General features: G+C 34.0%; 1 protein-coding gene across 1 annotated transcript; it reads left to right on the plus strand.

Moving 5' to 3' along the window:
• LOC132545633 (uncharacterized) lies at positions 1–26,732 on the plus strand. The gene is made up of 22 exons (XM_060209330.1): positions 1–675; positions 12,745–12,804; positions 13,024–13,094; positions 14,476–14,569; positions 14,993–15,061; positions 15,547–15,638; positions 16,398–16,471; positions 17,335–17,417; positions 18,194–18,277; positions 18,662–18,714; positions 19,346–19,423; positions 19,665–19,725; positions 20,477–20,591; positions 21,034–21,104; positions 21,639–21,773; positions 22,641–22,794; positions 23,007–23,104; positions 23,333–23,551; positions 24,270–24,326; positions 25,627–25,680; positions 26,056–26,145; positions 26,604–26,732. The coding sequence occupies exons 1-22, from the start codon at positions 1–3 to the stop codon at positions 26,730–26,732; spliced, it is 2,616 nt and encodes an 871-aa protein (XP_060065313.1).
• The last annotated feature ends 456 nt before the right edge of the window (positions 26,733–27,188 follow it).

Consider the following 27,188-nt stretch of genomic DNA (forward strand, 5'->3'; position numbering starts at 1 on the left):
ATGACAGAACGGGGCATAAGGGCGCCGCGTCCCTGGAATACACGGCTGTATCATAGCAACCTCAGCATCCCAAAGTCACTTACTCAGTATGACTTTGTCTCTTCAACGAAGAAGAGTTCCTCAATGGACGCTCTCCATCGTTTGAAAACTACATTTCCGGCGCAACGGCAAAGGAGAGAACGACACCGGAAGGAAGTGGTAAAACAAGACGACGGTACCCGACTTCCGCTTATTTTACCAAAACTGGAACCGGATGTAGATATAGATCTAGATGTGACAGCAAGAGATGCAAGTGCTAAGGTAAATGAAGTGTCACCGTCAGATAAAAGTGAGGACGACCACATGAGTTACGATGAAGAAGCCGCTAACGATGCGGACAGTGAGGCGTCGGACGATTATTTCAACTTTGACGACGACACGGCCACTGCTAGGTCAAAACTGGAAAAAATCGGCGAGTTCGAAATGGAACATAATTGGTTACTACAGGAAGATTTACAACGAAAACGCGACGAGTTTAATTCACAATCCAAAAAGTTGCGTGTTTCTCTTCCAGAGGAGGACCCGGTGGAAATGATGGAGAACCGGATGGAGGAGGTCCGCTCAATGATGAGACCGAAGGCAGAGCTGGGTCATTTCCTGGATAAAATTGATCCGGTGCAAAGGGAGAAAATCATGGTGAGTTTTGTTTTACTTTGATTTTATTGATATTGAACATATAAGGAAGCAATTATCTACACAATTCATAGTCTTATCACATTCAAACAAATCTGTATTGTATGGTTATAAGTGATATGATTAATCATATATTGTTTTGAGATTATCTATGACAAGTATTTTCCAAAATTGGGTCTCATCTCTGAGATTCCTAGGTACTGATCCTACATGTGTAAAGTTGTACATGCAATACCCGGATATGTATGGGCGTCAACCACAGAGCTAGCTAACAGCGTGTCACTCCGTGTTTACACCGTTTATGATAAGAAAAGTAACTGAGAGCATTTTAAGATAAATACACATCATATGTTTTCTATCAACGTCACTGCCATATACTTGCTTTCTAGCCCTTTTTTTGCCATAAATCAACTCAAATGTATATTAAATTAGCCAATCAATTTCGTCTTAATCATTCAGTTTAATGTTTTCATTAAGCCATCAAATATTCACACACCATCTTCCGGATCTTTTACTAATTTTTTTACTTACGTCATTTGTAGATATTGCATTATTTATGTATCCGGGTTAAATGTTTAAATGCTTGTTTTCATAAGCATTTTTTGTATTAGTCAAATTTATCTTGAAAGTAAACACAGGTGACGCTAAAATATATACATTGATTAGAACTAGAAGTCATTATAGACGTAGCTTTCAAGCATTACTTTATGGTTCCAATTAAAAACATTTTACTGGTAGAATTAATGCATTGTCAACTACCGTTCACCTGGTAATATACAAAGGCCAAATTTTCGCGATTTTCTTTTAAAATTATAAGTATATTCAAACAAATAAAAATTTGGCAACCTGGAGGTAAATGTTCATCTAATACACACGTGTCACATTACTAAACGGGTTAAATATTCGCGATCACGTTAATGTACCGCGAATTAGCGAAAATATAATCCCCGCGAAAACAACTAATTATACTGTATCTACAAAACGATTTTCGATATTCAATTTTTTTCTAGTGCAGACAAAATTACTTTTTAATGGCATGCGTTGTAGGCGAAGTAAACACCTTAGTTGGCAAACCCTGCATGCACATATCGCAATACCAGGAGCGTGCATTAGTTCGAGAATATACATGTAAACTGCTAATACAGTATATATACGTATTTGAAAGTAGGAATTTTCTTATCTTAATTTGTCACACTATCTTAACACGTAAACCTTTAGCATTGTTAACCTGTTTCCCACTGTATCAAAGTTTATATCGATAAATTCCTAAGTCTTATGTGGTCTCTGTATCTTTTGTGTCGTGACTGACGCCGACCCAGTAAAAATACCAGGTAATCAATTATATAGAACCAGTAGAAATACTCAGCAGACCGACCCAGTAGAAATACCCAGTAGACCTCGCTGTGACCCGTAAGACTGACACAGTAGTAATACCCAGTAGACCTCGCTGTGACCCGTAAGACTGACACAGTAGTAATACCCAGTACACCTCGCTGTGACCCGTAAGACCGACCCAGTAGAAATACCCAGCAGACCGACTCAGTAGAAATACCCAGTAACCATTTAGACCGACCCAGTAGAAATACCCAGCAGACCGACCCAGTAGAAATACACAGTAGACCTGGCTGTAACCCCATTAGACCTACCGAAATACTCAGAAGACCTTGTTGTACCCCATAAGACCGACCAGTAGAAATACCCAGTAGACCTTGTTGTACCCTATAAGGCCGACCAGTAGAAATACCCAGTAGACCTTGTTGTACCCAATAAGACCGACCCAGTATAAATACCCAGTAGACCTTGTTGTACCCCATAAGGCCGACCAGTAGAAATACCCAGTAGACCTTGTTGTACCCCATAAGGCCGACCAGTAGAAATACCCAGTAGACCTTGTTGTACCCCATAAGGTCGACCAGTAGAAATACCCAGTAGACCTTGTTCCCCATAAGGTCGACCAGTAGAAATACCCAGTAGACCTTGTTGTTCCCCATAAGGTCGACCAGTAGAAATACCCAGTAGACCTCGCAGTGACCCGTAAGACCGACCAGTAGAAATACCCAGTAGACCAGGCTGTAACCTATGAGACCGAGCCAGCAGAAAGACTTACTGTAACCCAATGTGACTTTGGAGTAAGTTATGTTATCATAAGTCCTAAGGTTACCCAGTTCACTCTGGTCTATCTGACATTGTATTGGCAGCACTCCAGAACAACAATACTGGCAATTAATTTCCCTTCATGACTACAAAGATTTCATTAGTATCAGACAAATTGAAAAATTACCTAGGTGTGTCTGAGACAACTGCCTTGTCTTAGATAAGAACGGGTGGATAAATCATGCAGGGAATAACCTTATTTTTTATTATAATTTCCACCCCGATGTTACTTAAATTCCAACAATAATATGCTATAAAATCTCCAGAGATTAAGTCATATCTTCACGACGAATGTAAGGTATATCCTATTCGGATCAGGATAATGGCACAAATAAGTTGACTAACAATAGCAGTGGGTCGTGTCTGTTGCTGTAATATTGACACATATATACAACAGGGACGTGTCTGTTGCTGTAATATTGACACATATATACAGCAGGGACGTGTCTGTTGCTGTAATATTGACACATATATACAGCAGGGACGTGTCTGTTGCTGTAATATTGACACATATATACAGGAGGGAAGTCTCTGTTTATGTAATATTGACACATATATACAGGAGGGACGTGTCTGTTACTGTAATATTGACACATATATACAGCAGGGACGTGTCTGTTGGTGTAATATTGACACATATATACAGCAGGGGACGTCTCTGTTACTGTAATATTGACACCTATATACAGGAGGGACGTGTCTGTTACTGTAATATTGACACATATATACAGGAGGGACGTCTCTGATACTGTAATATCGACATTTATATACAGGAGGGACGTCTCTGTTACTGTAATATTGTATATATCTGACATTGACACATATATACAGGAGGGACGTCTCTGATACTGTAATATCGACGTCTCTGTTACTGTAATATTGATATATATATACAGGAGGGGCGTGTCTGTTACTGTAATATTTACATATATATATAGGATGGACTTGTCTTTTGCTGTGATATTGACACATATATACAGGAGGGGACGTCTCTGTTACTGTAATATTGACACCTATATACAGGAGGGACGTGTCTGTTACTGTAATATTGACACATATATACAGGAGGGACGTCTCTGATACTGTAATATCGACATTTATATACAGGAGGGACGTCTCTGTTACTGTAATATTGATATATATATACAGGAGGGGCGTGTCTGTTACTGTAATATTTACATATATATATAGGATGGACTTGTCTTTTGCTGTGATATTGACACATATATACAGGAGGGACGTGTCTGTTACTGTAATATCGACACATATATACAACAGGGACGTCTCTGATACTGTAATATCGACATTTATATACAGGAGGGACGTCTCTGTTACTGTAATATTGACACCTATATACAGGAGGGACGTGTCTGTTACTGTATATATCTGTTGGTGACACATATATACACATATATACAGGGACGTCTCTGTTACTGTAATATTGACACATATATACAGGAGGGACGTCTCTGTTACTGTAATATTGATATATATATACAGGAGGGGCGTGTCTGTTACTGTAATATTTACATATATATATAGGATGGACTTGTCTTTTGCTGTGATATTGACACATATATACAGGAGGGACGTGTCTGTTACTGTAATATCGACACATATATACAACAGGGACGTCTCTGTTACTGTAATATTGACACATATATACAGGGGGGACGTCTATGTTACTGTAATATTGACACATATATACAGGAGAGGACGTCTCTGTTACTGTAATATTGACATCTATATACAGGAGGGACGTGTCTGTTACTGTAATATCGACACATATATACAACAGGGACGTCTCTGTTACTGTAATATTGACACATATATACAGGAGGGACGTCTCTGTTACTGTAATATTGACACATATATACAGGAGGGGACGTCTCTGTTACTGTAATATTGACATCTATATACAGGAGGGACGTGTCTGTTACTGTAATATTGACACATATATACAGGAGGGACGTCTCTGTTACTGTAATATTGACACATATATACAGCAGGGGACGTCTCTGTTACTGTAATATTGACACATATATACAGGAGGGGACGTCTCTGTTACTGTAATATTGACACCTATATACAGGAGGGACGTGTCTGTTACTGTAATATTGACACATATATACAGGAGGGGACGTCTCTGTTACTGTAATATTGACACATATATACAGGAGGGGACGTCTCTGTTACTGTAATATTGACACCTATATACAGGAGGGGACGTCTCTGTTACTGTAATATTGACACATATATACAGGACGGACCTGTCTGTCACATGTACTGTCTCGTGTATTTCTAAAAGTGACAATTGAACAGATTATTTGTTGAATGTGAGTCTGATGTTTATAATATTTCCTATACCTCGTCGTTATATAAGGAAGTGGATTCTGTCAAGGAAATCGCTAACACACAACTGCACATGGTTATATTTATATTTTTACGCGGAGACTGTTAACTGCGTGTTTATTGAAAAACTGAAGAAAAAAACAGTCCGGATTGATAAGTTGTCATCAGTTTTGTCAGTGAAAATGAGATCTCAGTTATCTTTCAATGTATATAATATGTTCATGTGAAACTACGTAAATAACATCCGTAATGGATTTTTGTAAAGATATTAGACGACCTCGGCAACAGAGTGAAGTGTGTGATTTGTGACATCAATTTTACTTGACTTGTTTGATGTTTTGGTTAATATGGTGTTAAGGGGTGTTTGTTTCATCACAACAGGACGGCTTTAGTCTGTAAATGTTTTTGGTAATTTCTAAACTCGTAATGATTCGGAAAAGAAGCCATGGATACAGACACTAACAGTTCGGTCAATGACAAACCTCTTTACTTCTTTAATTGAGCCAATCATGTTATCAACCACTTTAATATAAGCTCTTGGGAACCTGTTTTTCTCCTGAATTAGGAAGTAGTATGGTTGTTTGGATGTTATAGGAGGTGTTTGGTATTGCTTCACAACATCTGAATGCTAAAGGTTAACGAAAGTATTATTGTTAGTAAGGGTCATGAGAGTGAGTACGAATGGCTTGATTTTCCATACAGATTTAAACATATTACGTATATATGCCCACACACAAAATACCTTAGTCTTAACTTTTAATCGGAGGATTAAACTGCCTTCCCTATTCACTCATATAGACCTGTCGGATTCCGTACAGAGCCGAACAAAAGTTTGGCACACCTACTGTTAAAGAGAACAGGACTCGAATATAACACAAAGTGCTTGTTGGCGTTTACTTGGTGGTTCATAGGGGTGTCCGTTATATATTTTATTAACAGATTAAATTATTTATTTCACGCATCAAGGGAACTTTAAATACGGCTAAATCTAAAGCTAGCTTTAATCACAACCTGTTCATTCTCTCTACCCAAGGTCAGCGATGTGGTCGAGTGCGTGTCTATATGACAGGTGCAAATGGTCAAATCATGTTTACGTTTGATCGTGTGTTAAAATAAATAAAACTTTGATGTAATATAATGATTTAATAATATTATGACGACCACAACATAGAAAACATTTTAGGTCACCTGTATAATGCTATTGGAATAGTTAGATGATTAGCGATGTTAAATTGACGTGCTTCCTTTAAAAGAGATTCAAGTATATAACGTATAGACATACCCACACACGAAATACCTTATTCTTAACTTTTCAATTCTTGAATCGAAAACCCTCGAAGCTGATATTTTTTGTAGTGTAGTTGGTATATTTATTACATATTGTATTGAATATTCAATATTAATTATATATTTTTTAAATCATTGTGATGGGAAAACAAATAAATTGTCTGTCATTGGATATTGCATGAAACCAGCGTTTAATCATCTAATGCTCAGTCAAAATAGATATCATCGTCATGAATGAAGAAAAATTTCCAAATATCAGTATTTAAAGATAAAAAGAGAAATAATATTTACCGAATGCCCGCTACTCGCTTTTATTGAAAATTACAATGAGGCAAAGTAAAATCTTCGCCAAAAAGTCTTGATTCATGTCAATCTTTAAAATAAAAAAAAAACGTAAACTTCCGATAACATAAGAATTCGTCCACATGGGAATTTAAAGAATATCCGCATCGACCTCTGTAGGAACCGCACGAGACCAGTGACTACACGATCAATGCACAGCTTAGATTTCCAAATTGTTAAATTTTATGAGGTTTTACCTAAAGCTTGAAATAAAATGGACAGACTTTGACTAGAAAATCGTGAAACGGGTAAGGAAATCATACATCATTTTCAGCTCCAGGTAGCTGTTGGTCTTTCGTGGCTTTACTCATTTCACGAAAATGTCAACCTTAACTTTCTGCTAAGGTTGTTTACAAAGACATAAGCAGGGCTCCAACAGTTACCACACCTTCTACAATAACCATGCAAACCGTTTATAGACATAAAAACTTTTTCATGACCGCGATATTGGACCTTGTAACGCGTACCGTCTCGATTATGAGAGGGAAAGTTAATTAACCTCCATAAGTCTCTGTATATATTGATACATTTCTTAACGTTTTTACAACCCTTTCTCATGCTTTATTTAATCTATTTTGATACTGGCTACCAGCGGTCGATCGGTCAGTATCGGTATAAAGCAGGATAAGTGTTGTTGCAGGTTAATACTACTGACCTCTGTTAGCTCGGTATATTTCCGTTTGTATTGCGATCCTACCTACTCAGTACAGAAATGTAATGACCTTAGGGATATATTATCACAGGCAATATTCTGTTTCATTACCTTGATGAAATTAACGTACATCCACGTGCTTTCTGTATTATGACGAGAATCGTTTTACTACCTTACCAACTCCCTCCCCTACAGACCTGACGAGGACACACCACGGATCAATGACGGAAAGACTGAACAAAGGACTCACGATTTAAATAAGTTACTGTAGGGTCAAACACTGATTTAAACTGCTTCATGCAGCAATTTCGTCCTCCTAGGACACGGCATTGATGCTAAAATACAAACAATGAATTAAACTACGTCAAGTTAGTTTATGGTACAATTGTAGCCTTTGTACATGAGAAAATAATTCGGCTGTTCAAGCAATCTCTTTGTTTTTAAATGCATGATCGATGTTTTGTCGATGATGCTGTCAGAGAATCTTTGGTAGGGAGCTTAGGGGGGGTAGCCTACACCACATTATCAACAGTTTTATCTATAAAACATAACGATAGTGGCATAGACACATAAACATTTTTGTTAACATATTTGACGAAGTATGGCGAACGTATCAAGTCGGAAAAACGTGTGTGATAAATTATTTATGATTAGAACTTAGTGATGTGACGCTGTCATGTATTTACAACAATCATTATATGAAACATTGTCATCCATCTTACTTCCAGCTACCTTACAACAAAATAACTTTCATCTCCGCCGAAACGGATATTTAATGTTAACTTAGTACTGGTTAAGACATTGTTCCGCAATACTTACATAAGATTAATATTTATTACTGTGCATCTTTGTTGTCGTAAGATATGTCGCTCCAGTCCTTGCTAGGTATGATATCAGAACGGTATAATGAGTGAAAATACAGTCTTCAGCAAAGATATATTTATTTCTACAACTTTCAAATAAAATTATTCCTTTTTCACGCTGACGCAGACGAAATCCGGTTTTAGAAGTAAGGAACTTGGATGTTACGGTGCTTATAATTCTTATTAGTGAATGTTTCAGAATAATTTAGGGTGAGTGATGGTTTCCTACAAAGGATGGTTGATTCTTTTTAATAACTTAGCTGCACTAGAAAATATACATATTGTTAGACATGCGGTTATTTTTTCTATGACTACACGTTAACCTTCTGCCAACTTTGAATACGTTGACAATTTGTACAAGGGTATTGATGGTTTTTGGGTCCTTTCCCATTTATTGTAGATTTGGTATTCATAAAATAATTTTTCATTGATTATTTTTGTGAACCACAGACACCGGCTTTTGAAACATATTTATTCTAGTTTCATTTCGGTGACACTGAAGCATTATACTGCCATTATTAAAAAGTGATGTCTTTTGATGTAAAATTCTAAAGATCTGTTATGAACTGTGCTCGTTATTTACATGGAATAAAAACATACCTTAAAATTAAAAACTACACTATGAACGATTTTTCTTTCCGGATGTGTATTTACTTAATCGTCATTGTTAATTCATATATGCAGAAAAACGTCTCAAATTGTATTTGCATGCGGAAGGTAAATACAGATCTACATATCTAGCAATGTTATGTTAGAGTGTAAACATGTATTACTTGTATGATGTCATCAGAATGTTATGTTATTATCCTTGAAAAAGTTGAACTTTTCAGGGCCATAACTTCTGAAGTTAAAAACGATCGGGATCACATTCAACCTTCAACGTTTTATAGTATATATTGTCTTCATTCTTAACAAAACCGGATAGAGTTTTTCAAGATTTTTCATTTCATTCTGACACACTTTACACTGTGGGAATGTACAGAAAGTATTACAGGAATTTAACTTCGATATCTAATTGTCTAGGTCTTTAATTCGTGCGAAAGATGTAAACCATTAATGTCCAAAGATACTAAAAGTCATACTTACACACAGCATCGATATAGAAATTCTGGCGGTTCATCGTAAGCCGTAAACGTGTTTCTTTATTTGATTTTGTTTCTGATATAAGAATAATATCCAATACTGTATAGTCAATTGCACGGTCCTAATGCAGTATTCAGTACATGAGGGAGAAAGTGTGTCGTAAACCCCCTGATTGTATCTGGAGGATATGCCTAGGCCTAGAGGTAGTCGGTATGTCTTGGTAATCTTGCGTGTCATGTGTCAGTGTTGTAGTGTAAGAAGACACAAAGTTACATTAGCTATGTCGGTTTATACTGTAGATTTAATCATCTATATACATATATTTACGTAAAACAGATCTTATGTTGTATCTACTATACTCACTGCACTATCTCCTGATAAATCAGCACTAACCTACTTGTGTTAAGAAAATAAATTAGAAACAAATTATCATAAGTACCGACATTATTTGTATACGATCAGTCACAGGCTAACAAAGTAAACAGATCACGGTGGATTGCATACCACCTCGGGTATATCATTGTTGGAAGTTAATTTCTAATTTATTTTCTATTTGTCGTTAGCTCTAAAATCACCCATCAACCTACATCTCGTTTTTGTAATCTGTGTATTTATTTTAAACGTGATTGCGTTTTTGTCATTTGATTATCTTGTGTTAAACCAGGGAACAATAGCTGGGAGAATCATTCCATTAACTGTTCTAACGGTATCGATGGTCATTCAGACCCATTATAGATGAATTCCAGTCTTTAAAACGACTTGTCAGCACGTTATTGTGCTCACTTACCTGTGGCAGACATCGCAGTTTTTACCTCCTACATATCTCATTTAAAGGACTTCAGTAAACTGAACTGTTAAAGTCTTCCATAAGCCTGTGGATGTGACATAAGGCTATATCTGAGATCAATTGCTAGAGTCACTAGACCACATCTGGATGGGTGTGGAGGGAAACGAAACATTAGCAACACAATGATAGCCTAACACCTTTGTATGTGAGGTGTGACTATACACAAGTGTAGTATAGTATTTCTGTCGTAGTATTAGGTATACAGCGTTAATCTAGGTACATAGTAGGTGTCATAGATCATTGAATAACATAATGAGGATATATCAATATATCTCAATCAAAATGAAATCATGTTATCTGGATCGTATGTACATGTTCATAATTGTCCAGTTTACAAAAAATAACAGAATATCTTGTACATGTGAACACTTCTTTTGGTCGATTTCCCGAACTCACCATAATATTTTAGGCCACCAATACCACTAACGAGTCGTAAAATTTCTTATTCTGAATTTTGATCACCAAGTGATATTTACTTGTGTGTCCTTTGTACAATCCTTTACGTCGTTTTTCACAATCCAGTCAAATATCTCATGTACATTTGAATCGCGATTGAAAACTCAAACGCCGAAAAATTATATATCCAATCTCATTACAGCGATTTAATGAGTTAATTGATGTAAGCAGTATATTCATATGTGTAACAATATGTACATACTTTAAATGTTTGCATTACTGAGTATTGGTGTGATTGGTTTCAGCGCCTGGACCATCAACAGGTATATCCGAATTAACTAATTAGTTAATTAATTTAGTTGTTTTTTATGCTAGTAATCTTTGTGTTTGTCATTTCAGTTCAAACGTGTGCATTTTGTAGAATATAACTGCCATATACAGCTAGTTTATACTTGTAGATGGTTATGTAACATTTACTAAACTTTCATTCAGGTGATTGTTAATTAAGCACTACTTTTAGCTGGTTCAGAGGGTTTCATCGACACTTTTAATGGCCGCAGCTAGTCTGTTAGTAATACGTGGAATCCGGTTGGTGATACGGTTTATGTTGCCATTACGAGACACGTGATACATATGTCCTATTTATGAAATCGTTCAAATCGTATTTCTAATATTGATCAAATCGTGTGGCTTGGTACTAACCGGATTTCGTAAAATTGCAATCTTGAAGCACTTCGGTAATATATTTACTCTGTTATACCGGGAAGTAACGGGACGTGTCATATACGCCAATTAATCAAATACATGTTTTAATAATACTGTGGTATTTTTATTTTTTTTTTATATTATTATTATTATTCGTTTTCATTTTTTTTCAGATATTGAAATCCAACACATAGTCTATTGATTTTGTTTGTACAAATTGGTTTATTTAATATGCACTTAAACGTTTCAAAATAATTGTTATGTTAATGGAATTTGTGTTTGTGTATTGACATTTAAAAGGATTTTTCGTTTATGTGGTAAATAGCCGTACAAAAACATAATACATTGACTGAAATGAGCACAGAGTAGGCAGACATTTTACCGAAAATCAATACCAAACAATGCTAGCTTTAAAGTGCTACCGTTCCACATTACTGAAAATGATCTTCACCCATGTAAATATCGTTATATGTCCCAATAATAATGTTTAAAGATCAAAAACATTGCAGAAAACATCCGAAATGGACCTTGGAAAGATATCGGGTTTCTACATGTAGTCTGATATTGCATGAAAATTATTGGGAAAAAATATAAAAGACCATTGAAAATCACCTAAACGATGTTGTTTGTTACATACACTGACATTGGTTATGTTTTTAAACACATACAATGAAAATTTTGTTTTATAATTGAAAATAACATGTATGTTTTATTAACTTTGTTTTCTTTTTTTGCTTTTTTAATTTTTAAGCAAATGTCTTATTGACAAAGCCATATAATAACAATGCAAAACACGTGGTTTAGTTCCACGAAAATCACCCTCACTATCATCAAATAAATCGTCCTTACAAATACCATTACATACATGAATCTTCATATATACATACGCTACAACTTTATGTAGCATTTTGCAAGCATTTTATTGACATAGACATGATTAGCACATTACCATATTTATAGAAAGATATACATTTCATAGAAAAACAATCGTAGAAATATACAGTCATATTTTTATTGGAATTTTACAAAAAATTATCTTTGCTTAAGTAGCAATATATGATACGACACTAGCCAAAAGTTTATTAACTGTTTTCATTAACCGTAAATTTAGATAATTATATTTTTGTGTATATTCAAAATACCACTCGCATTTACCGTACGGTACACGCCTTTATGCTATTGGTAAACTATATGGCTTTTGTCTCGATGCCATCGATCAGGTGAAAAAAATTCCATTTGATCTGACCTTGTATCAACATGATCTATTATAATAGTATATCCATGTTATCCTGATACAATGTAAACAGAGGTAGGGTGAAGCAGGGTGAAACAATTACAGTTCTTAAGGAATGTCTTTATTTTGATACACGAATTATTTTTAATCATTTTAGAAAATAGCCAAAATGGATGTAGGGGTTATAAAGAAGCAGCGCTTTACTCGAGGAATGAAGGTTAGTATACTATCATTAATTTTGTGTAGAGAAAAACTTATATCGATTGTACAAATTGCATTTGATGTCCTTATCACTGTTGTTAAAATCGTAATTAATATCTACCAAATGCGTGGATAATGTATTGATATTTAAAACCATATTACATACGACCTAAACAAACAGCACCCTCACTCAGTTTAAAACCTCTCAAATTTTATAATGACATTATGATTCCAGGCGATTGAGAAATTTAAACATGCTGTGGAATTGGTGCTGATTCTGGCGAGAGCCTGTATCTCCAGGCGCAAGTAAGTGCACCGAAATGACTAATAATGTGATTTTAATTATGCATTGATATCTCATTCATTTAATCCGATTAGACAGATTATTGTTAAATATTAAAGTAGGCATAATCTAGGTCCAAATACCATGCTGATAGCGTCAGGTACTGTCGCGCAAGAAATTACACAGAATCCAAGACGTCTGAACTTGCTTGTAATGCATTTTGGGCGAGGAGATGGAATGTAACGACACATTAACACATACGGGGGATTACCATGATCAATTACCATGAATCCAAGACGTTTGAACTTGCTATAAAACATATGCATTCATTGATTTTCTGCAACATCTAGCATCTGTAGTGCTTTGCCAATACTAGCAGGAATGCAAGGTATTTATTTAAGATGAGTCTTGCTAAGACAATTGGAATGTGAAAGCTAAGGATAATGCGTGTAGAATCGACTTTGTATGACATTTATGACATGGAGAAGAAGGCTCCACATGTTGTTATCCAATACGAAGGTAATATATTTTAGACGGGCGGAAGTAGTGTTGATAAGGTCGATGTTTACCATACAATTAGCGACATCCCTTTAGACTTATATTTTTATAGTTTTGGCATTGATTTGAGCATGCACATTTTTATCATCAAAGTTAATCATCTGCATAAAAGAGATTGAGCATATTGTATGTTTCATACGCAATATCTGTTCGTGGGGAGTTGCCACTCAATGTCACTATCTAATTAGTCTGTCTGTCAAATACTGCGCAGCAGGAAGCTATTTGATATCAAATCTGCATATAAAGTAACATACCAAAGAGGCCTACTAATGTCGGGAATGATATAAACACACTCAACCATTGCTATCAGTGATGATGTTCTTTATTTGGAAACATTCAGCCTTTAATACAGCTGGAAAGGAGACGAACATTGCATTGGTCCTATTGTTTTTTCTGCTTCTGAACGGAATCCTATTACATCATGACATGAAGCCGTTATAGAGAAGACTGGTATTTGCTCCAGGCTTTGATGTTAAAGATAAAAGCAGAAACACATAGGCTTTGGTGACTCCGACAAAAATTGTTATATATGATAGAAACGTTCATGAAAGAAATATCTTTTGATGATACAGTAAAGTGAAATCTTGAAAATGGTAGTGTGTACTGTGAGGTTAAAAGTGTTAGTTTCGTTTTAGCAAACCTGGTTAGTATTTGAGCACGTGACATTGACCATTGTTTATTCTCGTTGTACATTTTCAATGATATGCATCTTAGTCATCGATTTTACATTAAGACAGCATGTCGATGTTGTCTTCATGTTTGAGTGCAAGTTGAGTTTCTATATTCTAGAGATAATGATTTCTATCTGAAATCAGTTACATCAATGTATTTGTTAACATTGTATAGGTACTATAAGGAGGTCAAACCTGATACAGCCCTTGCTGTCAAACGCCTGAGACAGAAGGGTAACAGAGAGAATAAAGATACCTCCCGGTCTAGTGTAAGTCATCCCACTACTTTTAATTTCTTATAGTAGGAATGAAATGAAAATAGGTTCAATAATCTTATATTGCAATAGTACATTTATCTTATTTTATTATATATTTCTCTATAGTTAATTTTGTACATAATTGGTGGATGCTTAAAAGTAATTTAAAAAAACTTTTGTCATGATAGATAGATATATTGTTTGAGATATTTTTTTATATCATAAAACCACATGCTACTAATTCAACCTAATTTTATTTATTCGTCGACATTTTGCATTTAATACCATTAATTGTGTTACATGATTAATTAGAGTTATCTTATTAACATACCGACGCCTTTGCAGACAACATTGTTTTTGTGGTGTCTACTGTCCAGACAATTAAATATATAATTTGCTGGAATTCCAATTTATTTAGTTCTAATTCTTTTTCAGCTTGCGTTTGATATGCAATTAGCATTTTCAACGGAACCCAACTACCGAAGTAAAAGTGATATTAAAAAGGTGAGTATTTAAATAGCCTTCAGGTATATCATTTATAGCAATACATGTTTTATTCTTAGCAATAACTATATATTATATATCAACGGAAAGCCAAATGTTTTCTATTGTAAAGTGATAACTTGTATGATTCATGAGGCCTTGAAGCATATGATTCGGCATCATATATACAGTCCATAGAAAAAAAAACTCAAATATTTAAATGGCTTATCAAATATCGAAATCTGTAGAGAAAATATTAATTAGTATTTCTAATACTATCTTAACTTAGATATGAATGCACTTCTTTAACGGATTTTGTACCGTTTGATGATGTAAACAGACGAAATGCTTTATTGGTATTTGTTTTGTTTTCAACTTCTTGATAAGTGTCTCTTTTTGAACAGTTTTTTTGTAAAATGTTCCAAAATATGCCAGAAATGCAATTTTATACTCCTATATCAAATATTTCGGTATTGTGTTCAATTGAATGCTATTTAATGTTTCAGATTATTTGGGTTTTAAGAGCAACGAAGGCATTTAAACAATTGTTCCCGGTGGAAGTGGAGGCAGACGTAGCGAGATGTGTGGCGTATGAGAGGTAAATGTCCTAAAGCTGACGATGAATTTAGTCATCACAACAAGTAGCACGCAATGCGTTTACATGTAATGTTTGTCTGTCTGCTAAATACCAAAAATTGTACAAAAGGCACTCGAATAAACAACACTTTTTACTATCGATTAGATTTGCGTAGAGTAGAGTCAACCATACAGCCTTTTTGTCTGGTCAGTGATACGAAGGGAAGGGCCTAAATTTTAAACCTGTGAGGCGACTAAAGAAAATCCCAAAAGATCGACAGAAATGTCAAAATCTAGAAGGGGGAGATGGACTACCCATATGTGCAATTGTAAACATGATGTACGGTTAAGCATCTGTCATAAATAAACAACAATTTGCATTAATTGTATACAAATATATGGTCCTGTTTATCATAACATATGTAAATATTTGAAATTTGATTTAAACTATACTCATATATTTATTTCTATACTGGCAATATCAGTCACGGCTGAATGACAAAATAGAATCACATATCACATTGGTTATTTTATTTGTGAAATGAATTCAAAGTATAAAGGATAAGAAGAAGTTTGATAACTTAACAATGTCTATAAATGTCTTATTTACATAAAATACATTGGCATTTCAGTTGCATTACATGGTTCACACTAAAACAAAATCAGAAACTTATAATTTTTTCCATTTGTATATTTATGTTGACACGGCGAGTAATAACTAAATATTCTGTAGCCAACGCAAGTAATCTTATAATGGTGTTTCTATCTTATCCTTTCACAGGTATGATTCCAACAGGATCATAGCGTTACAGGAACGAGATCCAGAAAGATTTTATTATATCCTCACGGGTAAAGGTAGGTCACCACATGTTTGTTTTTGACCACTAATATTGATCACATTAACGGTGAAACGTACTCTGATATACCTTGTAATCACAAAATAAATCTGGATATAAAACTATATCAAAAGTATAACATTGTTCGACAATTGATGACCAGAGATTTGAAGTTTTCCGGTCCGGATTTTAGTCGTGTTTTAAAGAAGACTAACCAATTTCACCAATAATACCGTACGTCACTATGACCTTGACAACGTATGGGCAACATTGTTATCATAAACATTTGTTTATATCACAACTTTACTCTGTATTATGTTCTCCTTGTCACAAAAGACGTTTTTTATTATAAGATTTGTCAAAAGTACATGTAACCGGTTTTACATTGTTTATTATTTATTATACATATACAACTTCTGTAAACCAGAAGGACAAACTATATGCTACCTTTGTCTTCTAACAGGTAGTAAATATAACTGTTTTATTCCGTGCTCGTTTGTGTATCTTGTCTTCGCTCTATTCATCGGTCCACCTGATCTTATATCTACCAAAGACTACCTTGCGTGATGTTTTTAATCATTAACATCTTTATCTATTCTTGTCTTCGTGTAATTGTTTCTTTGTATATCATTTTCGCACGTTTTTGGAATAATTTTGTTTGATTTCCTATCACGGATATCATAAATATCATGCAATAATGAAATATTAATAAACATAGAGATGGTTTGTATCATAAACGTTTCGCTTACCTGTGTTCAAGAGCGAGAACAAAATTTTGGCACTCGATAAAAGATATTTTTATTTATTTGTTAAGATTTGTCTTTTTGCTACGATTTTTGTTGTTGTGACTAATGTCAAGTGGCATGTACTTAATTGTTACAGTGCAAAAAGTACAAGAGTATCGCCTGAGTTCTGGTCTAGTAACCAGGTCAGAGGGTTACATCGAGAAGGGCACAACAACTGATGTAAGTGTGTAGTGCAGCATACATTCACACCACTCTATGACAAAACGGGATATACATGTACCTAGACATTGTTCTATACTACCATATAGCATACATTGTTTTATGAATAACTGACACAAAAGACTAATGATGTTACTAAAGAATTAAAGCCACCAAACAGCAGTAATGACTTAAAAACCCGTAGTTCTGATCTAAATGATAAAATCCTGAAACTTGACCTCTCGTTTAGTGTGATCCTAGAAGTTACGAGTAATGAATGATTATAGATATCTGTTTGTGTGTGATTATCCATAATGTTATATATCATGTATTAACATTCTGGTTTATTTGAACTCCGCAAAATAGGATAAGGTAGCCTGATCATTTCAACATTATAGTTAACCATGCATGAAGAAATAACTTTTCAACAATATATGACATGGAATTATTTCTAAAATTTTCAAATATGACAGGAAATAAATCGTCATGATGACACCAATACTTTGTTGAATGAAATGTCAAACCATCATTATTATTATTATTATTTTCGATATGAGATTTGGTTTATTGGATATTTACTGCATCTAGATAAGCCTTTATTTCCACATCCAAGACCTTGTTGCAATATCTGAGTTATTGATCCTGCCAGCCAAGAAAAAATGTTTATAATGGATGGTATGCTCTCATTTGGAAATAATCTCCATATTTGTGCTTTATATGTTTTACCCATACCAACTCATTAACTCAATGTTTTCCGTTGGGAAATAAACATAATGTTACTTGTTTATAAATTGCAGGCGCAAGAACTGGAGATGTCTTGGCAGAGGGAACACCACCTGGTGTCGCGTGGACAGGTGGAGGTTCTCATCATACACAGAGATGTACGTAGTTTACTAGGTGTCAATGTATTTAAAATATATAATGTTCGCTTGAGTGAATCATTTATATATTAATCAGTTAACATGTTGTTAACATGTGTTAAATTATTGTTGTTTTACAAGAGCATTCTCAATACACTGTGGTTTTCAGACTGGATAATTGTAGATTGTAAACTAAAAAACCTTAACATTACTTTAAATTGTATTATATACTACCATTTCGTAGCAGACATATATATTAACCAATAATAAAGACATTGTAAAAGATTGTTATCGACCAATGGGAAATTTAATGTCGATTTCATTGTACGTGACATGTAGGTATGAAAACCTTAAATACCTGTTGCATTACTATAATTTTAATTGGATTTCTGAATTTCCTTTCAGGACTTTTTACGATTACGAAACAGAACGTTAGGGCCTCCGATAGACTTTTTAAGGTATGGGTGTTTCCTCATGTTACACAATGATTTACAGCGATAGCACACATTGAAGTAAAGAAAAAGTCAACACACACTACGTTTATGTACATAGAAAGCTATTTGTATTGAACCGGATCAAATAATTATATCTAATGCGTAAACACAAAGTACCGAAATAGTTTTTTGTGTTAAAATACATATACGTCATTACGTTTGTGTTTATATAATGTTGATTTATCTATGAACTATCATTAGTGGCCTCTCAAGTCTGAAACAGATCCACTTCAAATTATATGAAGCAAATACACTTGAACTTCCTATGCAAATATAGGTCTGAAGTGTGGTTTGATATAGACCAGAATTTAATTTCAGTCCTAACACTTGTCGCTCTATAAATATTTTCGCACACTGTTGCAGTGTTGACCTTGTGCTACAACATGTTATTTATTGTCTGGGTTGATATACATAAACTTAAATCTGCCTTGAGATGATGTAGTGGTGTTAATATGGAATAAATAGTTAATATTTCCGTATAGTATACATCAAGATATATTTACTCTCTGAAATATATATTTTGTTGGCCTACTTCTTTCTAGTCATAAGGATACGTCTCACTTTAACTTAATTTGAATATTGTTTTGTTTTTCAGAAAATTAGATTTATTTTTGGAATTTCCATGTGAAGTATTCAAGACAAATCCAGACTCAATACATTTAAAATACTATGGGTAAGTGTATCTGTAATGATATAGGTGTCGTTTTGGGTACATATATAGTGCATTGCTGATCTTCTTACAATGGAAAACGGGTTCTTTTAGCAAAATGTATCCTGTTCCAAAATGTGTGTTGTAAGTGACAGAGAGAGAGAGAGAGAGAGAGAGAGAGAGAGAGATCCATTTAATGCACCTTTAATAATTAGTTAAAACATGATACTTGTAAAAGCATACAAACAAATGAGTCTACTTTCAGCCAGGACGTGACAATTGTTGAAGATACTAATAGAACACCATGGATCCACATTGTAAAATCGGTAAGTGTAGACCGCCACTTTGTTGCTAAAACTCAACACTAGCAAATTATACCTCATATTACAAACGTTTACACGCAGCCCATATCGGCAAAGAAGAATACTGAAATCTGAGCCCATCCGTATAATATCGTATTATATCATTGTTAGAATTACCTCCAGCAGTACGGTGGAAAAGGTCCGTTTCAATATCTGTCTGCCAATTTGGTTTTATCTGAGGTGTTCAATTGAATTCGTCTGAGCCCACTAATAGCATTGAGTCATCATCCTTAATCCCGCTGCCTAACAATATAAATAACACTAAGTTCAGATGATATCTTGTAACATAACTGTTTTACCTTGTTACACCCCGTTGATAAACTATGAAGGAAACATTGACACCAAGCAGTAAAAAATATATTACGAATCAAATATCACTGGGTGTCAGAAAGAGACGTGCACGCAATTTTATATTATTGTAAAAGTAAAACGGGTGATCGATAACATGTAATTTAATCTTTATGCTGTGTTTTGTATTATAATTAATGTGTTTTAACATCTGTTGTATGAAATTGTCTTGAAAATAAACTACCTGGTATTATCATCCTTGTGTTTTTTTAGGTGAGATTGGATTATGACGATCTTGACATGTTGTTTTCTTTCTTCAAATAACGAAAACATATGATTGGAAAGACTAAACATAGCTTGTCATAGTTAGTTTCTCAGACATATGTGAAACATGTAAGCAAAACAACTGAACTGAATTATGTTTCAGGGACGGGTAAGGGTAGTCAGAATACAGAGTGTCATCGATGTAGAGACTGACCGGAAGTTCATGTCACAGAGCATGGAGGAACTAGGGTGTGGTCGGTCTTTTAGCCACGCTCAAGGTAATAGAAGTGTCACATAAACGTTAACTTAAACTGAATTTTAATGAAATGATTTAACAATAAAATGTATTTTCAATACAGCTTTACAAATGAACTATTATTTCGATTTATATATGGTTGATTTGGAAACGTTTGTATATTAATTATTGAAGATAAACGATACCAAAACCTCTTTTCTTTTTTATGTTTTTGTTTTTTACATCAAAGATCAGTGAGACAGTCGTGTACTTCTAAACTATATATACATCATGTAGATCATGCCGAATTACGACAGTATGTAATACTATTCACTGGCCCGTCGATCTCATTTCTAGTGAGATTGTTCACAATATCAAATAAGCAATAGTTATGTTTGTTTAAACACCCTGACCAATAATATAGAGCTCCCGTATATAATTAAATATGTTTTACGATAATGTTTTATTTTCCGTTATGTTTATAGCGATGATTGGCAGTCTGATGTCGCAAAGGAAAATGAAGGCCCTCAGCGGCAGCAATTTGTCACTCCCAGAGGTACGTTATTTATCTTTTCGATACTTAAATTTAGCCAAAACGAAAAACGATTGAGTTATTCACTTTGATTCGAACTTGTAGAGTAATGTATTATACATATCTTGATATAGTAGTCGATCGATAACAAAAAATGAGCAACAAAGGAAAAATGATTGCGTTAGATTTTTTAATGAAAATATATGACTTTTATTATCGGGATAGTTTCGATTTCATACTCAATATGGTAACAATACAAATACAGTAATTGAATCATTCCTGTATATTATGTTCACTGGATCTTAACTCTCATACTTATGTATTTCTGTATATCGACTATTTCTGGTATAGAGTCTCTATTTACGACGATGTAGAAACTATGAATACCTAGCAACCGTTGTCTTTATAGACAACAAACCAACAAGGGCTTTTGTATCACAGAAATGTGGAATTTATCTCGGAGACCTCGCCAGACTATGAATCAGCGGAATAATATCGAAAGCAATAAACAAAATGCCTATTCGTCATATTAATGTTGAAAACCGCTTCATTTCTTAGATCAACACCAATGAAGTCTCCAACCCGTTCATGTCAAGTATAGGTTTTAGTAGCAGTTGTAGTAATTCGTTCAGCAGAAAGAACAGCACCTTTGCTGAAGGCATTGGTATACTCTCCAACGTAAGCGGTTACATGGTGTGAAATTATCTGCACAGTTTTATGGCACGTATTTACGAGGATTAATAATGAGAACCTGGTTTTCATTGCTAACACATTTGTATAACATTGAGTGGATTTCGTTTTTATTTGATTGAATTTAATCCAGGATGTAGACTTGGGTTTCTTTATCCGGATTCCTGTTGTAGTTTGTTTGGGATTTAGTTGCAGCAGTATGTTGTCACACTAACCAGGCTATAACCCATACTTTGTATCACATCATTGTTTGTTTTGTTTTATTTTTGGTGTTATCATTACCTCGTACTGCTTTCAGGAATTGGTTATATTTTAAATTTTTTATATAACCGAAATAACACAAGTCAAGGGTACGCAATGTATGATAAGTATCCATTGATTTCAACACGAGTTAGCTGTGTGATGGGACCCATTCACCTCATCACAAATCTATTTAGTTTAATTAATAAATATTATAATTTGAAATTATATGCATATGGCATCAAATTGAAAGACCTGCATGCGACCTCTCCTGATAAAAATACAACAGATGTGTCAGCAGTATCATATTTTTCCCAACATTATTAACAAACATTATAATTATATTATACTTTCCTTCTGGAAGTGTTTTAGTAACATTAACATTGATTGTTTAGCATGTTTTTATCTACCGTTACTTCTGGCTCATTTCGCATGACGTAAGAATGAACACAAAAGTTTTAATAATCGTTTGATAATAGCTGTTTTCCATATTAGGTCGGTATATTAGTGTCTAGGTAAAATGTGTTTGCACGTGTGAACATATTCAGATATTATCTAGTTTATATGTTATACATTATTGTTTCATAACAAAAGATCACGAAAAAAAATTGTGTATGGAATACATTTCAGATAACCAAACGTCACAAGCCAAGTGTTTCCTCAGTTCCTCTGCATGCGCCAATGGAACAGGAAGAGATGAAAACCGAGAACTTTGAGAGTGAGGCTTCAGAGAGACAGCAATCAAGCAAAAGGAAGGCGAAATACGTCAAACCTCCCATAGTAGGCAAGTGATATCAGAACGAGTTTCTTATCTTAGATAAATTGGTGTTGCGAACTTCTAAGATTACTATTGTAAAAATGTTCAGATTTACGACGACTTTTTTTTTCTTGAAATTTTGCTTGAATGATATTTTTACATATAAAATCATGTAACACCTTTGTATGGTTGATGGGAAAGGACGTTTCATTTCTTTAAATCACTATTAATATGTCCAGTTGAACAAGGGGTAGACAATCCATCAAGCGGTAGAGGATCACGTGCGGACATCATGCTAGATACAGAGCTTCCAGACATACAGATTACTAACGGACATGTAAGTTTTATTACTCTATAAATATTTTTATCCCTACAAATCTTAATTACTCAACATTATCTCTGTTTTATAAGCTACTAATACGTATTTGTATCTATACCTTTGTACCTATGTAGTATTGGTTCATGAAATGTGTTTAATGTTAATGAGTTCATATTTGCATAATTACTGTTCACAACAACATATTATTTTGCATGTTTACGAATTTCGTACATTTGTTTTCAATAGGATTCTCCTACCAAAAAGCATGATAAGAGAACATCGTTTCCACCTATAGTGAATTCAGCAGAGCGCCCTCTTACAAATGGTGAGCTCCATCCACATGGGACTTACCTAACAAGGGAGATGACCGAGTTTGACCCCGTATATGCAAGAAAGGCAACGAAGGAGATCAAACTTCGCCCAGCTTACCTACAGTTGGATGTGCTGAATCCTGGCGATATTTTTGTATGTTCTTATTTACTCTTATTTCATTTTGTATCAATAATAACTAACTAGAGTGATTTGTTTGATTTTACTTTGTATTACACACGTTTCATGTCTTTTGTGTGTTTTAATATTTTCCTATGTATCTAATAACAATAGAATTTAGCGCATATATACAAACATATAAAGTATGTACACACTTTTCGAATTCGGTCACGTTATTTATTGCTCACAACAAAAATAATTAGCATAATGATATTACATTAATTGCAGTGTATAAACTTTAAAAATAAAATAACGTAATGCTTTTGAAAAATTCTGCTTTTGCTTATACATATCATATACTATAGAAATTGATGTATCCGGAACATTTTTAGCGAATTCATTTTATCTGTAGATGTGATATACAACTTTGCTTGAAATCTGTTTTTTAATGAGTGTCTTATGAATTACGCCCATTATTGAAATATGATTACATAGATGATGCCAAAAACTAATATGGAAGGTATTTTCAAGAAGAGGAAGCGTCACATATATCATCTTAATTCTAAACTGCACATTTACGAGGTGTGACATAACGCTACTCTGTTTTTTTCTTTTTGTATATGTGATTCTGTCGACCTAACAGCAAATATAACTAATATGTCTGTACAGCAGGTATTAAACAGGTGGAGTATCAAGCGTTTGATTAAACTATGTTTGTGACTAACCTTTGTCTTCGTATCATATGATACTCTAGGGTTTGGACGCTATTTCTAAGAAATTCCACAGTCAGCTTAGACGGCCAGGTGAGCAGGTGAGGAGCTACTATGTACTTTGCATGCAGATTTTATAAGCGTAGTATTTAACAGGAGATTAGTTTTATAATACTTTATGCTTTATCTTGTAATAGATGGTAAGTATGATACATGCATTTGAGGCAGGAAGTTAGGTTTTAACAGACATTGTTATTCTAATTTCAGACTGTATGCTTTTTTAGTACAAACATATATTCCTTTAGATGCAAGCAAATACAATTCAAAACCTAATGTTCGCATGATCGTGATTTTATGAATACAAGTCATGCATGTGACATATAAACTGATACTTTATTAAACCTTTTTTTTTATGGTAAGATCCTCAGTTCCTGTATACATGTTTATTCTCATAGCGGCCACTTTTCACTCATCTTATTTACTAATTTCTGTCATAACAACAGATTTAGTGAGATATCTTGATTTTAATATCTGTCATAACAACAGAATCAGTGAGATATTGTAATTTTAATATCTGTCATAACAGATTAAGTGAGATATTTTGATTTTAATATCTGTCATTCCAACTGATTCAGTGAAATATTGTGATTTTTATATCTGTCATAACAACAGATTCAGTGAGATATTTTGATTTTAATATCTGTCATAACAACAGATTTGGTGAGATATTATAATTTTTATATCTGTCATAACAACAGATTCAGTGAAATATTTTGATTTTAAATCCATGAACCTAAGATCAAATCCTTGCAATCACACAGTTTTATAATATTTGAGTAATTCATGTAATTTATGACGTTATAAAAGCAATTTTGTGATCAGAAAATCATGCAAGAGTATTTGTAGTTTGTTTCACGCCCTCAGATGGTTAGTAAAAATTTGTTCGTTTAACGAAGGAATAATCAACGGTCGACGTTGATATAAATGATGTCAAAACATATCATTGTGAAGTGTTACTTTATAATATATGTTCATTAGTGTCGCATAACTATATAGTCGTATCGTGTACATAGAAAGCCTATAAATGACAACTGTATATGTTCATTCTTAATCAATTGTTAATTAAAACGATATGACCATTAAGGAAATATTGAATGTGAACAGAATCCATGAAATATACTTGAATATTGTGGTTTATATTTAGCATTTCATGTAGATGTCGCTTTTTGCTTCGAAATTTACTGAAATGTATGAAGGTAATGGCTGGTAACGAACTGTATGTTCTTTGACAAAATAAACATGTGTGAGATATACAATAGTGACAGAAATTATAAATCGTTAGGATATGGATTTGTATACAAAAAATTGTGTAGCTTACACTTGGTTTTTCCCATGTTACAGGGACTAGAACATCTACAACCACCTACCGCCTCGGAGGCTAAGGGAGTCATACTGGTGAGTTTATAAGTACTAGGATTTTAACGAAAGCATAATCGAATATGCTGTCATCTTATTATCCGATGTTTCCTTGTGTAATCCGAGGAGGTTATCTTACCCGTTTAATTGAGAGGTCTTCTAATGACTCTCAGTGGTTTAACATTTCAAGTCATGATGTCTATGTATGTTACAAGTTTGATAACTTTAATGAAGAAAGAGAAAACCGCAGTTTCTATCAGTTGATTTATGACAAATCATAGTGTTGGTGGGTGTTTTAATGGTGGGGTATCGATTTTACCCACTGCTAATAACAGTTAAGAAAAATTAATGTTGTCCAATGTTGTCGACAGATTGGTGTTTGTTTTAGAACAGACTCTTGTTTTATTGTTATAGGTTAGTGGTGGTGCTGAAGTGATAGAGATCAGTAAAAGATTTTTCTTGGAGCATGCGCAAAACAACACGATGCTGCGTGTAGAGACGATGGTATGTTCTGGTTTAGTAATACTCGTGAACCGCTGCAACTATTTGTAGTATTAGATGGAGGTATTATAACATACCATGTGGCGGACATGAAATAAAATAGATAACATGAAATGAATATCATAAACAGTTCTGCGGATAACTATTGTAGATAGGAAAACTGTAATTTTACCTGTTGTAGATAGGAAAACTGTAATTTTACCTATTTTGGTTTTTAAAAAGCAAAGAAAATACCAATTTGTCAACTAAATCTTCGTCCAAACGCAAATTCGATGAAACTGAGCCAAACTATGAACAAAAAGAAGTTTATACGAAAACTCAAGAAAAAGTACAAGGAGGCAATGAGATCAGGTGTTCCGTAAGGTTGAACAATACGGCAGTATTGCGATAATTTTTATTTCCACTAATTCATACTCAAAATAAAAGTTGATTAATTGTTAAGCTACCTCCATTTTTTGCAGCAACGAGAATACATGAACAATGACGAAGCTAAAGATATCCTCTACACAAAGGAGACATGGGATCAATACAAAAGTGTACTCATGCGAAGACTTGTGCGGAAAAAGACAAAACCTACAAAGAAATCTTGATGAATATTAAGATGTTTTATCTACCTTTCTAAAAGTAACAGACAATTAAAATGGTGACTATGTGTATTATGATTGTAATTTTTATAATAAAATATTGTATTTTTATGTTTTAGCTACATGTACTCACTGATAATTTCATTGAAAAAGTAAAATAAAATTGTTATTTATTATACATATGTTTGCGGATCAGAGCGATATTACCCTACTAAACAACGGTGATTTAAATTGTTATGGTTATACATCTTAAACAACAAAAGGATTTGAATTTTACCCGGATGTCATGGCAAATTTTTGGTTTCCTTCTCTGATTCTATAGCCATGGTAACTATTTTTTTCTATTTTAATCAAAATTGTTTATAAAGTAGCAAATCAATGAAACCTCTTGAAAATAAAAACATCATTTACTTTTTATTTTATTACCTGTCACTTGTAAGTGTGATTTTGTGGAACTGATTT

Source organism: Ylistrum balloti, unplaced genomic scaffold (genome assembly GCF_031769215.1).
Source record: "Ylistrum balloti isolate Yb309-2 unplaced genomic scaffold, AGI_CSIRO_Ybal_v1 Utg369850, whole genome shotgun sequence".
Taxonomy (NCBI): domain Eukaryota; kingdom Metazoa; phylum Mollusca; class Bivalvia; order Pectinida; family Pectinidae; genus Ylistrum; species Ylistrum balloti.

Bases quoted from the DNA above. Each gene is read 5' to 3' on its own strand.
- LOC132545633 (XM_060209330.1), top strand. From the start codon at position 1: ATGACAGAACGGGGCATAAGGGCGCCGCGTCCCTGGAATACACGGCTG. The intron at 18,278-18,661 runs GTACGTAGTTTA...ATTTCCTTTCAG, and splicing joins TTCTCATCATACACAGAGAT to GACTTTTTACGATTACGAAA. The intron at 20,592-21,033 runs GTAATAGAAGTG...TTATGTTTATAG, and splicing joins GTCTTTTAGCCACGCTCAAG to CGATGATTGGCAGTCTGATG.